Raw genomic sequence first — 16,231 nt, forward strand, 5'->3', positions numbered from 1 at the left:
GGCTGTCCTCCACTCTTCCTTTTCCCCTGACTGACACTTGTCTGGGGGCGAGTTATAAGGCAGAAAGCTTAGTGTCCACTTTCCTTTACATGGACAAGCTCACAGACAGGTGGGCATTGGTGGTGCATGTTTGTATGTTACAAGGCGGAAGGAAATGGACTTGTATCAAGGTCGTTGGACCAAACTTGACATCAGAATCACCAAGGAAGACAGGTGTAAACAGAGATGGTTGTGTTGTAGGAAGATGAGCTGTCGGGGACGCGGGAAGCTGGGGGCTGAGATGTCGTTTAAGGGCACTCGGTCACTCATAAGGGTGTGGCCTCAGTGATTCTGCTTGGCTGAAACTGGCAAAGCCCTAACGTTTGTAAACATTATTCCAATCAGTAGTTCTCTGCCCTCACTGCACAGAATGCCAGGCCCAGCCCAGAGATTCAACTAGTAGTTTGGCAGTGGAGGTTCAGGGCTTCTGCCCACAGACAGATGCACCCGCTCGGATTTATGCAGGCAGAGGGCGTGCTCTCGATGCCCTGTTTCTCCCATCTGGGAACACAAGCCCCGCCTCACTGCTCAGGAGAGGAAAAGCACACAGCACAGGGCCCACGAAGCCCAGGGGTTATCAGAAGCACGGAGCAGAGAACAAACATTAACGTTTAACTGAGTAACGGGGATTCGTGAGACATCTCAAGGTTCGCCAGAACTCTCCTACCTGGGGCTTTCCCACTCCTGGTCGTCTTTGTCCTTCTCTTCTCTGGTGTCTCCAGCATGCGGGTGTTTCTGCACAATTCGCATCCCACCGGCTTTCACTGCGGTGAAGACAAAGAGGGAATGATCAGTGTGGACACGGAACCACCGGACGGCAGGGGAACTAGCTCAAGGGTGTGTGTTTGTCCCATGGCCCCAGGTTAGCCCAGATCAGCCGGCGGCGACAGGGATTAACCGCAGAGGTTAAGGCTGTCAGAGGGAGATTCAATATGATGTGACACTCAACACTGTCTCTTATTCAGATCCACTTAGAAAGCTTCCAAGCCTCCTTTGCTTGTCTGGTCTCCTTTCAAGTACTTGGTAAGAGCAGTAGTGCAACCAGAGTATAAACCGTGTGGACACAGTGGCTGCTTGCTTTCGGTTACACTCAGCTTCTCGATGCAAAAAAAACCCCCACTTAATCCCTGCCTGTAGTATTTTCTCAAATGCCGATGCTGCTTTCAAAGGGGCGATACAGCCACAGGTGACACAGGACAGCTGCTGTGCACACAGCCAGAGTCCACTCCGGTGGCAACCTTTCCCAAACTGTGCTGTGAAACCCTAGAGTTGTCAGAAGTTTATTTGGTTTTTAAAAACAGCCTTAGTGACATATAATTCACATACAATATAATCCACCCATTTAGAGTGTACAGTTCTCTGGTTTGGAGTGTATTCAGAGTTGCACATGATCCTTTTTAACGTGTTCATCACCCTAAACAGAAACCCATCACCGGTCACTCTCCAATCCCTCCTCTCCCCCAGCTCCTAGCAACCAGTCACCTGCATCTGCCTCTTCTAGACATTTGACATAAACAGAATCATAAAGTACATAGTCTTTGGTGGCAGGCTTTTTCACTTAGCATAATGCTTCCAAGGTCCATCCATGTCACAGCCCATGTCAGTACCTCACTCGTTTTCATGGCTAAATCATACTCCACGGCACACAGGGTGGACCACATTTTGTCATCCATTCATCTGTGGTGGTCATTTGTATTGTTTCCACTTTTTGGCTACTGTGAATAATGCAGATATAAACAACCGTGTATGTACAAGTTTTTGTGTGGACACATGGACATGTACCTTCATTTCCTTGGTACATATGTAGGAATGGAATAGCTGGGTCACATGGTAACCCCGTATTTACCCTTTTGAAGGAACCCCAGATGCTTTCCAAAGCCATGGAACTGTTTACATTCCAGCCAGTAGGGGTTCCAATTTCTGCACATGCTCGCCAACTCTTGTTATTGTCTATCTTTTTATAGTTATTCTAGTGGGTGTGAAGTGGTGTCTTATTGTAGTTTGATTTGTATTCCCTTAATGGCTAATATGTTAATGATGTTTTGCAAGAGAAAAACATGACAACAGAAGTGGGGATTCTAGGATCTATTAAGTGTGGGAAATGCGAGGTTGAACAAATTAAATGTGTTTCCTCAAGACAGATTTTCTGCCTTTAGTGTGCATTGTAAGCTTTATATGGGGCATATAATGTGCCATCTTTCCCAAGTGTATTTCACCACAGAACTCCTCCCCCAGGTAATGCTGGTTATCATTCTTCAGGACTCTAGTGTTCCATGGGATAAAGTATGGAAATGCTGGCCTTATATCCAAAAAGCCAGCCCCACATGGCAGTCGCCTGTGCGTGTTTTAGGGTCAGCAAGTCCCTCCACGTACTCAGCTATGTGGTCTTAGATCAGTCAGCCACTCAAAGCCTCAATGCTTCATCTCCAGAAAGGGGATAAGAGCCACGTCCTAAGATGGAGAAGTTTAGATGAGAAGAGAGGCTGTTGAATCCTAACTCCCAAAGTGATGCTGTTTGGAGGTGGGGACTTTGGAAGGTGCTTAGGTCATGAGGGTGGAGCCCTCATGAATGGGATTAGTGCCCTTACAAAGAGACCCCAGAGAGCTCCCTCACCCTTTCTGCCAGGTGAGGACAGAGCATACAGCCGTCTGTGAACTAAGAAGCAGGACATCACGAGACACCGAATCTGCTGGTGCCCTGACCTTGGACTTCTGGCCTTCAGAACAGTGAGAATGTCTGTTGTTTATAAGCCACCCAGTCTGTGGTATTCAGTTATAGCAGCCCAAAAGGACGAAGATAGAGGTGCTCAGCAGCTTCCTGGCACTTGATAGAAAGTAGAGTGTATTAATGGAGCTCATTGGCCCCACGTTCGGGTGTGGGGCTCAGGGTATTCACCCTCCCTCCTCAGGATAGCCACTCTATGTTCTGCCACAGCCCTGCTCCGACCACACAGTACCACCAGCTTGCCAGGCCACATCCTCCGGTGTTTCAAATTACGTTGGACCCTGCTGAATTATGAAAGCCCAGGACTGGTTTCTTTATGATGCTGCGGACAGGAAGGAGAATGTGAAACACCCTGAGGCTTATACGCTTCGGGTTTATTAGTTTTCAATTTCCCTGGGAGGATTCAGGAAGCTAACAATGCCTGTTGCACGGCCAGCAGTACCCAGCTGCAGTCCATCAGAGGAAGGCAAAGCAGAGGGCATGTGAAATAAAGGACCGTGTTTAATGATGCGTCTGCTGGTCTGGTTTTGGAACGAGAATCTCCCATCACTTCTTTTCAGTGGGGAGGGGACATTTACTTTGTTAAGAAGGAAATATAACCCTGTCCAGTAATTCTCTCAAAAATCTGCTTTTATCCTGACAATTTTTATTCCAATCATTTTTATTTTTCATTTCTAGAGCTTTTCCCCCCTCAAATCTGTCTGTTCTTTATTTGATGGTGCCTTACTCATATCTCATGTTTTTAATTCTTTTATGTATTTAATCATTTTAGGCATACTTGTCTTATGGTTGTATATCTAATTATTTTATTATCTGAGGTCCTCGGGAGTCTCATTTACTGTTCGTTTTTCTCTGATTCTGGCTCTTGTTTGGGGTGAGTGTGGGCCATGGGCTTGTCTTCAGTAAGCCTTTATCTGTGGGGATCCTCTGGGGTGTGGGGTGCAGGCAGCATCCCTTTGGAGAGTTGCTGTACACGCTTCTGTCAAACCTGGAAATCCTTTTTACATTAACTGAGAACAGGAATGGCCAAACTGTAAATCTGAACTCATTGCCCATGTAAAGGCAGGCCTGCAGTTTCAAATTCTCCAGGAGCCTTTGTTTGCCATCCAGAGGCCAAGCTGAAACATACCAGCTTCCCCACCATCCCACTGTGCTGCTGTACACAGTTTTTTTCCTGCACCCTTTCTCCATGAGTTTGGCCTCTGAGCACCAGCTTTCAGCTGGGGTCTTGGGTTAAATGAGGCCATAGAGATGGGGCCCTAATCCAGTATGACTGGTGCTCTTATAAAAAGAGGAAGAGACACCAGGTCACTTCCTGCCTCACGTGGGCCCAAGGTTCAGGCTAACTGTTCTGAATTTAGCTACTTTTCTGGGTGTGATTCCTACAGATTTCCCTCACTTTGGGTTCAAATTAAAAAAATAAATAAATAAGAAAACAAAAATACCATTTGCAGGTGGCTTATCAAGATTTCCCAGGGCTTCCCTGGTGGTGTAGTGGTTGGGAGTCCGCCTGCCGATGCAGGGGACACAGGTTCGTGCCCCAGTCCGGGAAGATCCCACATGCCGTGGAGCGGCTGGGCTCGTGAGCCATGGCCACTGAGCCTGCACGTCCGGAGCCTGTGCTCCGCAACGGGAGAGGCCGCAGCAGTGAGAGGACCGCACACCGCAAAAAAAAAAAAAGATTTCCCAGGTTATGTAGCCTGCCAAACCTTAAGAAATGGAGACTGAAAATAAAATTCTGTAATATATTTAAGATAATTATCTACTCACTCTCTTGAAATATAAGATTATGAATGTTTTTGGCCAAAAGAGGAGGCTAGAAGAACTGTCCCACTAAATTTTTTAAAAATTCCTTTTCCTCTCCCATTTATCCCACCCCTATCCCATGCCCATGAGAAACTGATGAAAGGTGCTGTTATGAGCTGAACTGTGATCTCCCTAAATCCACAGGTTGGAGCCCTAATCGCCAGAATTTCAGACCTGACTGGATTTGGAGACAGGCCTCTAAAGAGGCAATTAAGTTAAAATTAGGCTGTTATGGGGGGGCCCTAATCTGATAAGACTGATGCTCTTATCAGAAGAGGAAGAGACACCAGGGAGACAGGTGTTCAGAGGAAAGGCCACGTTAGGACGCAGCGAGAAGGCGGCCATCTGCAAGCCAAGGAGAGAGGCCTCAGGAGAAACGACACCTGCCAGCACCTTGATCTTGGACTGCTGGCCTCCAGAGCTGTGAGAAAATAAATTTCTGTTGTTGAAACCACCCAGTCTGTGGTATTTTGTTATAGCAGCCTTAGCAAACTAATACAGATGCCCATTTAAAAATGATCTCTGAATCATTTCGACCTGGTAGACACAAAAGCCTTAAAACTATAAATCCCAGGTGTGTTCTATAAACTGGCTAACAGTAAAAAGAGTGTACAACTCACTACAAAAGGAATGGAGGATGAACGTCAAGGTGACGTTCGAAATAATCACGTCTCGGAAAGCTCGCAGGGAGCCTGTCCACTTCTCTGTTGACGTAAGTACACACGTCCAAAACCAGTCACCCCACATTAGCACTTCATTTAATCTAGTTTATAAAAACAATTAACTTCATCAATCTCTCACAGTATGTGTGGTGATTAATGCAGCAATAAAAAGTGGCAATAATAATAATAACTCAAGGCTGCGACAGATTCATTCTAACTTGCACGACTGCCAAAAAATACAACAGCACATATTTATCAAATGTTTTATGACTGTCTCTAGGACTCTTCATTGGTAAAAAATGTAAAGGCAGAGCTTGTTCTGCAGAAATCTTTGCAGAATTCCTTGTGAATGTAAGTATTTTTCTGAGACATTAGTAAAAACAAAAACAACTCAGATTTTTTTTGTGGTGCTTGTTATTCAAATGTGAGCTTCAAATTTAAAGAATAACAAGCTGCGCAGTGGTTAAGAATCCACCTGCCAATGCAGGGGACATGGGTTCACTCCCCAGTCCAGGAAGATCTGACATGCCGCGGAGCAACTAAGCCCGTGCACCACACTACTGAGCCTGCGCTCTAGAGCCCGCGAGCCACAACTACTGAGCCCATGTGCTGCAACTACTGAAGCCCGGGTGCCTAGAGCCCGTGCTCCTCAACGAAGAGTAGCCCTCGCTTGCTGCAACTAGAGAAAGCCGGTGTGCAGCAACGAAGACCCAACGCAGCCATAAGTAAATAAATTTAAGGAGGGGGGAGAAAAGAATAACAAGCTTCCTCTTAACAGGAGTGCCAAGCTGAAGTTAAGGGCATGGATACTGGAGCTAGATCCCTGGGTTCAAATCCCAGTTCTGCCTCTCTGTGTGTGTGTGTGTGTGTGTGTGTGTGTGTGTGTGTGTGTGTGTGTGAGAGAGAGAGAGAGAGAGTGTGTGTGTGTGTGTGTGTGTGTGTGTTGGCAAGTTGCTGGCACTGTCTCAGGGTCCTGCCTGTGAAGAAAGGGTGGCAGTGCTCTCCCCCCAGGGGTTCTCTGAGGACTGAAGGAGTGAGCCCATGTGAAACACCTCCGCCAGGGCCTGGTTCCCATGAATGCTCAGCTCTCAGCTCCTCTTAGGAGACGGGTTTTCACAACTAGCATCGAGCACTTAGAGAACCCTCCAGTGTGCGAGTCCTTGGTGGTTTACCACCTCCTCCCCACAGCTTCCTCACGTGTGAAGTGGGGATGGCAGGACCGATGTACTGGGTTGCTGGGGAGTGAGTGACACACCCTGCAAAGTGCTCGCCCACCATGGGGCGCTCCGCTGCCCTGGTCAGCTGACCACCTCCAGGACTGTCGTCAGTACCTCACCACACCTAAGTAAGTTCTGGTGACCTGCAGATCCTGGAGAATCCTTCCACTCTTTGTGCCGCCACATGCCAGGCCCTGTTGTAACCACTGGCCAGGCGCCCCTTTACCCCCTGACTTTCCAATCACCCTATGGTGTAGACCGCCCCCCCACGAGGAGGGGAAGCCAGTGGCCCCGGTCGCACAGGTAGCAAGCTTCTGACCCCGGCAGCCTGCACCCTTAATCACAACCCGCAGGCCTTGCCCTGCGTGAACATTCCAGGAAACAGAGCGACACTCCTCCTCAGAGAGACAAGAGTGATGGCCTATGGAGAGGGTCTAGGACAGGAAAGAAAGTATGTTTGATGTTGAAAGCTCTCTGCAGAGCAGCTTCCTTCCCAAGGAGCAAAGGGGGAAGAGGAAGCATCCTCCAGGTCAGACTTTGTCAGGTGGGTAAATATCGAGGAAGTAGCTGATGCCATATCCCCCCAGGGCCGGGCATCCCCTCAGGCATCTGGGTGCCTGACTGTGAGATGGTCCCCGACAGCTGGCTCTGGGCCCACACTCAACAGCAGGCTAGGAAGACCCCCCAGCTGCACGCCGGGCAGGGGGATGAGAAGGGTGTCCCTAGATGGACAGCAAAAGCACCCTGCACCAGGGAGCAGCCCCAGCCCTGGCTGCCGTGCTGAGCAGGACTTGTGAGCGGATGCTTTCTTTGTTCTTGCCCAAGAAGAGCTACTGAAATGTGATTCAAAGGAAACCGAATCCACGCAAAAAAAAAGAGATGAAAGCCTCCGAGAACTGCTCCGGTGAGAACAAAAGGAAGCAAACCAGAAACACCCAGAGCTGCAGGTTACCCGAGAACGCGATCGTCTCAGGTAAAGCAGCACTGTGGCCGGAAAGCAAAGTGGACACGGGACCAAACAGCCCCCGGGATGGGGGACAGTGGTGGGATCAGGGCAAAGGAATATGGTCCCTCTTGGTTAAGAGGAAGGGCTCCACCAGGAGAGGAGGCTCCTTGGCCAGCAGAAGAGCCACGCCGGTCTGGGGAGGCTGGTGGCCCTGAGGTGGGGAGCCCTGTGAAGGGAGAGTGGAGGATGAAGGGCGAAAGGCAGTGAGTCACGGGGACCCCGGGATCCCCGGCACCCCTCCCTCCGAGGCCAAGTGCAGTTCCCCCCACGGGAGCTTTCCGGCCTGAGGCAGCGGGCGAACGTGATGCTTGTGCTAAAAAGCGTGTCCCAGATAAATTGCTGAACCTGCAGCCCTGACGGTTTCCTCTCTAAGAAAACTGAAGACCAAACAAGGGAAACTGCTATTCTGCGCTCCGAGTCGGAAGGTGTTAAGGTGGGAAGGCCCTTCAACAACACGGCAGCAACCCTGCTCACCCCACAGGAGAGGAGACATGGCAGTCAGAGGCGTGGAGCGTGGGGCAGGGCCATGGGGCTGTGGACCGGGACTGGACAGGCCAACCCGTCTTCCACGCAGGGCCCGCTCCATCCCCTGACAGGCCGCCCCAGAGGGCAGAGTGCGTGGTGAGCAGGCCAAGACAAGGACCAGCCGGACGGAGACCGGGCCAAACCCGAGGAGGGTGTGGGCAGCCACAGGGGAAAACCCTGCATTCAGGGCGGCGGATTTCAGAAAGTCCACGGAGAGGTAGCATACCTGCCTGGAGGTACTTGGGGACAGGCAGGGAGGCAGCGTTCATCAACCCTAACCCCAGCCTCCCTTGCAGCTGGGCTGGGGCCATTTACCTGGGTCGTGGCCCTAATACAGCAAAAAGAGGCAGAGTAATGAGCCCTCCCCAGATGGCCACGCCCTAGTCCCTGGAACCCGTTTACGTGTTGGGCCGCATGGCAAAGGGGAAGGAATGCCGTAGATGGAACTGAGGTTGTGGATGGCCTCTGGAAGCTGGAAGAGGCAAGAAAATGGATTCTCCCCTAGAGCTTCCAGAAGGAAGCTGCAAACACCGTGATTGCTGCCCAGTGAGACCCATTTTGCACGTCTCGCCTCCAGAACTGGAAGATAATACAGTTGTGCTGTTTTAAGCCATTAAATGTATGGCGCTTTGCTACAGTGGCCACAGGAAACTAACGCAGTGACACGTGCCGCTCCCAGGCCGAAGCACCACAAGGCCCCGGCACCACGGCCCGCACTCAGTCCCCTCCAGAGGCGGAGTCGCTGGGCAGGAGGGACCTGGGCCTCTGCCACCGGGAGAGAGATACACCTTGACCTGCCCAGCCACTGAGATTTGGGGCCATTTGTTACAATTAGTGAGTACAATATAAAACTGTAACTACCACAGTACTTTATACAAAAGTGAATAGTCCCTATCCAAACAAAAGAATTTCTGAAGCTGGGAAGGGGAAACTACTCACAAAACCAAGCAAGAGTGCACAGGCATCGTCTGGAATAAACAGAAAGAGGAGGACGCGTCTGTCCCCCAAAGTCCTAGAGCACAGAGGGGAAACTGAAAACACGTCTTAGAGGTGCTCGGTCCACCCTGACAGGAAGCTTTTTTAAAAAAGGCAGTGACTTTCAACAAAATAAATTTTTTTAAAAAAGGCTCAGATTATAATTAAAATATTATTATCAAAAAAAATGCAGTGACTAAAAGGGTCTCTCCTTTTTTTTTTGACATGTCAGGAGCAAAGGCAGACCCCTCTCCTGTATCTTCAAGCGTTGATCAGTGACTGGGTGACATAGGTGTGCTTAGCACACCTGCTGATTGCACAGTTAATACACTAAAAACCAAATCAGTCTTGCCTTTCTAGCAACAGAGTGGCCGCGATAATATGAAAACCCCCGACGGAGATAATTCAAGGAGAAGTATCACCCACAACCCTTTAAATGCATCCTGACTGATTAAGAGAACAGAGAACTGAATTATTTTGAAGTTACTAAAGAAAAGCAAAGTGGTCTCTTTTCCCATTTTACTTTAATAAATCCATTTGACTCAGTTCTAGAAGGGACATAAATTCTACTCTTGAAAGAAAACCATACGTAAAATTAGTAACGCTCCAAGCTATCCTGTATTAGATTTATGAGAACTTTCCTGACATACGGTTTTGGCTCCCCTTGGAAATGGGGGGGAACAGGGCCAGCAAAACGTATTTAACACAGAGACGTTATCCTCGTCGCCACCACAAACTCATGGAAACCGGCTGGAGTAATAGTGGGGCTTGGCGTCACGTCCCCCCTTCTGCCGGCAATCAGAGCGCTGCCGCTCGATGAAACAGAACCTCACTCACTTTGCTAATCTGCATTTGCAAGAACTCCCATAAAACAAGCAGTCTCACCCGTGTCTCCGCAGGTATCTGTGGCCGAGGGCGGTGGCAAGGTCTCAAATCGTGAAGACTTGGTTACTTTTCCAGAGGACCCGGCCCCCAGCGCACTGCAGGACACAATGCAGTGCCAGCCACCACTCAGTGGGTGGACTTTGTATTTATTCGCCTAGCACCTTTCTCCCAGGCTCCTCAGAAGCCTCATTAATCTCACACCTTGGGAGGAGGCCCCTGGCAAGTGATGGAGCCCCCTGTCGAGAAGGGCTGCCGGTTCAAGGCTTGGGGTGTCGGCAATACTGCAGGTGTTGTCCTCCGTATCCCAACTGTAAGGTGACTGCTAGTTAAATGAGCTCATGAGTACCAAGCAATTAGAATTGGGCTGGTGAAGGGGAGCAGAGCATGCCACCCCAAAACATGGCTCTTCGCCATAAGTATGATTTTGAGCTGATTAAGAAATAGCACAGGGCTTCCCTGGTGGCGCAGTGGTTGAGAGTCCGCCTGCCGATGCGGGAGGCGCGGGTTCGTGCCCCGGTTCGGGAAGATCCCACATGCCGCGGAGCGGCTGGGCCCCGTGAGCCATGGCCGCTGAGCCTGCGCGTCCGGAGCCTGTGCTCCGCAACGGGAGAGGCCACAACAGTGAGAGGCCCGCGTACCGCAAAAAAAAAAAAAAAAAAAAAAGAAACGGCACACAAGGAAAAGCCGTATACCGAGAAGTCACCCTTGTTAGGAACATTTACAAGGGAAATCTCCACTTGTAAGTGTCTCTCTCTCTGTACCAGGAAGAAAAGGATGACTAAATTATAGGAGAATCTTAACATCTGCATAACCGTCTTCCTTCCACTGGTGCATTTCCTGGTTCCCTCCCATAACGGGGGCCTCCCCTTCTCCCTGGCATTTTTCATCTTTACTATTTAAGGTGGTGGTTGGGAGTGACTCATTTTTCTTTAGTATCTCCCATGTATACAGGAGATATACATGTTATTAAACTTCTGTTTTTCTCTTGTCTGTCCTTTATCTTAAGGGGGATCTCAGCTAAGAACCTAGACGGGCAAAGGGAAAATTCTTCTTCTTCCCCTATACCCCCACGCATTGTAACGCTCAGCAAATGTTAGTTATAGTTTCCGCTGTGATGCTGCTGCCGAAGCTGGCTGACAGTCCAACCTGCACCCCCAGTACCCGCTGGAGACAGCTCAGCGGCGGAGGGAAGTCGTGGGCTGCACATGCTGCGGAGGAAGGGAGAGGCAGTAAGAGGCTCCGGAGAAACTCGGGAGCTGTTTATTGAGTATTCTGAACCAGGCATTGCGCATCAGTGGGTAGCCCTGGAAGCAAGAAGAACAGGCGGACAGCTGGAGGCTGTGGGGATGCACAGGAGCGTCCCCGGTTCAGACAGCAATAACGGGAAAACACAAAAGAAAAAGAAGAGAGTCATGGAGGAGAGTTTCATTGTTTTCAATTGCAGAGTTAAGCACAAGCTCTTGTTATCCAGCTTAAGCCCTTAATGAAAGTTTTCCCAGTGTTTTTAAGGCTGTTATTTTGATTTATGAACTGGGCTCTCGGCTGTACTTGATGATTATCCTTTATTATAGTGGTTGCCTTTTTTTTTTTTTTTTTTAACATCTAATCTGCAGAACTGTCTAACCTCTGATCATACCGGAGTAAACAAGGCCACCCAGAACTTTCTGCCAAAACAGCCTTCCAACCAGGGGCCTCTGTACCACAGGGAGAAAAAGCACCTGAGCGGTACTACCTGGCAGGCAATATACCACAAGGGACGAAAGGTCTCTTTCTAACCTGCACCCCTGGCCAAGTGTGACCGGCCTTGTGAAATGCAGGATGACAGTGACAGCTTCCTTAGCAGCTCCTGCTGGAAGGGGGTCTCAAAGGCTTAAGGGACCCGCCCTGAAGTCACTTGAGGAGTTTACCTGTGGGACTAACTGCCCCTGGGCTCCAATCCTGATGGATGGCGACAGGAACAGCACAAAGGCAGCCCTGCCCTGCTACTTTCTCAGGGACCATCTGGCCCGAACCTCCCATTTCATGGATTAGGAAAACTGAACCCTAGAGAAGTGACAGGCCTCAAAACTTAAAACCCAAGTGCACTGCTACAGCAGCACAAATACACTGGCTCCCCTCTTCTTGGGCGTAAATAAGATGTTTAACTTGTAACTCACACAGCCTAGCTGTTTACAATTCAAAGAAAATCAGAGTCCTTCATGAAGTTTCTCCCAGGGAGTTAATATAGACCGTTTATACCTCTGATCTTAACACTCTCCATATGGCTCTCTCTATATGTAATTTCATTACCGCTACTTTGCTTTGGTATCGTTCCAACACATACATCTAATGCCACTCATCGCCCGGGGACAGGGGAGCCCTGTGCAGACTGCTGCTGTGTGGTCCATGGCCACGAGTGTAAATGAAGGTGTTCCCTCCTGCCGTGCTGCCCAGGTCATCAGGCAGGAATGATGGACATGAACCCGCAGCGGCAGGAATTAAACGTCAGAATTATGATTAAAGGAAATGCCTTTGAAGTTCTTTTCTAATTTTAAACTAATTCAACACAGAGACCCCCAAAGTCTATTTTCCATTACAGTGGAACTATTTTCTAAAATCCCATGCTCTTACATCCCCACGCATCGGTTAGCCATTTTTCTTTCCTAGTGCCAGTCAGTCTTCTTGTTGTTCAGAGCTTGCTTCACTAGTGAAAAGCATTCCCTACTCTGGAATGCAACATATGTAAAGAACTTCTCTATTCACCGTGTTGAGGCAGAGAATTAGTGCCCTATAGTGGGGGGCGGCAGACAGAAATTAGGGGAATCTTTCCTCTAACAAGAAGATGGCACAAATGTTCCATAAAAAGCAGCCATGTTTGGCTAAGGCTTCTGTTATTAGCAAACTGAGTTGATACTTTAACTAACGTGTGCAACTAAGACCCTAAAACCCCACACACTGAAATGACTCGTATCCTGGGACCCAATCACCTTTGATTCCCTCCCAGTGTCCTTCCATACGGATCGATCGTCATTCCAAAGGAGAGGAGAAAAAGCAATCCACCAGTTTGGGCAGATTCGAAAGAGCAAACAGGAACTGGGCTCAGAAAGGGGAAGAGACGGTTTGAACATGAAGGTTGGTTAGAGACTCATTTGCTAAGAAAGATGACTCTTTCCTGCATTTAACCTCCTTGGCTCGGAAGTTTAGGATGTGCAAAAGCAAAAAGCAAAAAACAAAACCACTTCTGAGGAAAAGCAGAATGCGACAGAAACTGGAGGGGAAAAAAGTCATATTGAGTGATTAATGATAAAAATGATTTCCGCTCCTTTGGTTCTTTTGTAATGCTGTCAGCCTACGATTTATCATCATGACGTTAAAAACACTGATTTGTCGTTGTTTCGGCTACTCGTTTTTCTAAAACATCTGTACATTCTAAGTAAGTATTCACCGCCCAAACTTCTAGGAGCAAGTTGTGCATCTGGGCTTGCTCAAGTCACTCTAATTTGCATGCAACTCGCACAGGCTTGCGATGTTTCGCATAAAGAAACACGTCTCACCAACGCGGGGCTGAGTTTAACTTAGACCCCACGAGCGGACACGTCCCAGGCTGGCCGGCTGCCTCCCCCGCCCGGCGCCCAGCTCCGCGCTCCTGGCCCCGTGCCCGCGGGTTCGAGCCCGCCCTCCGGGCCCGCGAGAGGAGAGAAAGTGGGAACGAGTCAGTACCGGCGGGCGGGTGTCCAGCTTTCGTCTCTAGCTTCCCCTCGGGAGGCGAAGACATGGTGCGACCGGGTTTCAGAGGGACCTGGACGGCGGTCGTCGAACGCTCGCGGGCCTGGAGAGAAGTGCGCGCGAGCTTTAGAGCCGGGAGCGAGGGAGGCGCGTGCGTGGGGCGGCGGGGCCGCGCGCGAGCGGACCGACCGCGGCCGCCTCGAGGGGGCGCGGCCGCTGCGCGCCTACGTGGCGCGGCCCCGCCAGCCCGCGGCTGCGCGGTGGCGTCACTGCACCCTCCCCGCCCCGCCCCGCCCCGCCCCGCCCCGCCCGCCGACTCCCGCCCGCTCCCGCCGGCTCCCGCGCGCCCCGGGTACTGAGCATGCGCAGTCGGCGGCGCCACGTTGGAAGCCTCGGCCGAGGGCGGAGGAGGTAGAAGGGGAGCGGGGGCGGGGTGTTGACGGTTAGAAGAGGCGGGCGTTGGTGCCGGCGGGCACAGTCGCCCGAGGTTGAAGAGCGCCCAGCAGGAGGGTGGCACCCCCGTGCACGGTGCTCCACTAACCCTCCAGATAGACGGTGGTGGGGAAACAGCTTCAACAGTGGGGCACCCAGGGGTGCTGTGTGCCGTCGGGGAACCGGACCGTCTGCCAGGTGGCCTCACCCGGCTCACGCTCGGAGCGACCGGTGAAGTGCGGAAATGAGACCCCAGGTGGGACCGACCGGGGGCCCAAGAATAGCAGGGATTTGTTAAAAGATGCTGCAAATGGGAGAGCCTCCTCCCCGCCCCACTCCGGGGGAGAAAGGCAGAGCTGTGAAGCCTGGAAACCTGGACAGAGGTCTTGCAAGGTTGCGTCTGTGTCCCCTGTCTCTGCCGTCTTCATGTTGCGTTGGGTCTTGATTCTGTCCAAAGCTGACCCATTGGCCTTGTGCCTCGGATTGCAACCTTCTCGCCTTCTCAAGCGCTTTGTAACTGCAGGTATCCTCTACGGACCATCAGTCCCGCCTTGCTAAATTAGCGTTCAGACATGTCCAGTGTCTTTAGAAAAGGAAACACCATCGGCTCTCTTGGCTGTATGTCTCCCTTTGACAGCACAGCTGCTCGAAGAGCATCTCAACACCCCCACCCCCACCCCCGTCTCCTCAACCCAGTCCAGTCCATCTGGTTGCCATCAGCGCCCCAAAGGCTGCCGCCAGCCAGGAAAGTCCTTTTATCATGGTCACTCGTGACCTCCACGCTGCCCAATCCAGTGTTCACTCTTCCGCTCTCATCCTCCTTGACCTGTCAGCAGCGCTTGACCTAGCTGACCGTCCCCTTCCTCCTTAGCTTCAGGGTTGCCACATCGTGGCGCTGACATCCAGTGCTTGGGCTGGAGGCTTGGCTGCTAACTCTCAGTTGGGTTGGTTGGCTCCTCTTCTAGGTTTCTGAACACTTGAGTCTCTCAAGGCTCAACATCAGTCCTCTTCCGTGTCTAGACTTGGCTTCAGTGGTCACATGAGGCCCACTGTCATCCAGATGCGTATGGACCCCAAATCTGCAAACCCATTTCTCTATGCCTGCCTCTCCATTAAGCTCCAGACTCACATTCCACTGCGCCCTTGACCTCCCTTACCCAGATGTCTAACTCAGTGCTGCCCAGCTCTTTGCATCAGGGCACACAGAGAGATGCACATACTCTACGTTGATCTGGGACTTTCCCCCGACGTTTCAGTAACACTACCAGTGGGACAGCTGTTGGCCAGGCAGCAGTCGTGATATAGTTGTCTTTGTCTTGCATTCATATCAAAACTTGGAGACAGGTGTCAGCAGCTTAGAAGAAAATATGACATCAGTAGTGGAACACTCTTAGGAGATGCTCCATCACTAACACTATTCATAGAACAGAGTGAGGAAATCCACAGACACTGATGGTTTGATTCTAAATAGAAGGAAGCTTTGAGGATACCTAACCCAACTAATTGTATGAATATTTTCTTCTTTATGTGTGCTCAAGAGTGCTATATGGTTAAAAACTCATGCCTTAAGTCTAAAAGCACCATTTCTAAGAAGTATGAAATAAAAATTCTAGGTTAGAAAACATTGTGTTATAGTTTAGTTTGCAGCGTTGTTTCCTCTTAGTGGTACCTAAAGTCATATGTTAAGAGCGATGGCATCTTCAATTCAATGACCCATGGTATTGCTAGGGAACCCTGGGGGTAAAAGAAGGAGCATGCTGAGGAAGGAATTAAGCTACCCAAGGGCTCTGGAGGCTCCGGTCACCACTGGGCTGCACCAAGGCCTGAGAGGATCCATATCTTTGCCCGAGGCCTGTTCTGGGACCACACTGATCAAGACCCTCTAGTGTTAACAGCCTTGCCTAGTTTTACATGTGGAAGCAGAACTCTTGACTCACCCATCTACCCATAGATACCTTCCCATCTAGAGTAGAATCCAAACTAGAGTACCTGCCTAATCCATAGCGTTCCTACTGAAGAAAATACGGTTGTTTAAGGAATTTAGCTTGAAAAAAAACACCCATATTTCCCAGCCTCCCTTACAGCTAGGGGTGGCCAAGAGGCAGTTCTGGCCATTGAAATGTAAGTGGAAGTTGACTGGGGTTTTCTGGGGAAGTTTCTGCATTCTTGATATGGGGACCACCCTTCCTCCTGGTGACTTCATTGTTCACACCGCCTTGAATTCAGACAGGAGGTGGAAGGCAGAGCAATTGTA

At 50.3% G+C, this 16,231-nt stretch overlaps 1 protein-coding gene across 1 annotated transcript in view; it reads right to left on the bottom strand.

The window, feature by feature from the left end:
- The window catches only part of DAP (death associated protein), a 60,551-nt gene extending 46,805 nt beyond the window's left edge, over nt 1-13,746 (bottom strand). The window contains exons 1-2 of the mRNA XM_067730377.1: nt 13,540-13,746; nt 707-803 (exon numbers count right to left, since the gene is read on the bottom strand). Coding sequence (XP_067586478.1) covers nt 707-803; nt 13,540-13,594 — 152 coding nt within the window. The 5' untranslated portion in view covers nt 13,595-13,746. The remainder of the gene's footprint in view (nt 1-706; nt 804-13,539) is intronic.
- Nucleotides 13,747-16,231: the final 2,485 nt, after the last annotated feature.

This window comes from Pseudorca crassidens, chromosome 3 (assembly GCF_039906515.1).
Source record: "Pseudorca crassidens isolate mPseCra1 chromosome 3, mPseCra1.hap1, whole genome shotgun sequence".
Lineage (NCBI taxonomy): Eukaryota > Metazoa > Chordata > Mammalia > Artiodactyla > Delphinidae > Pseudorca > Pseudorca crassidens.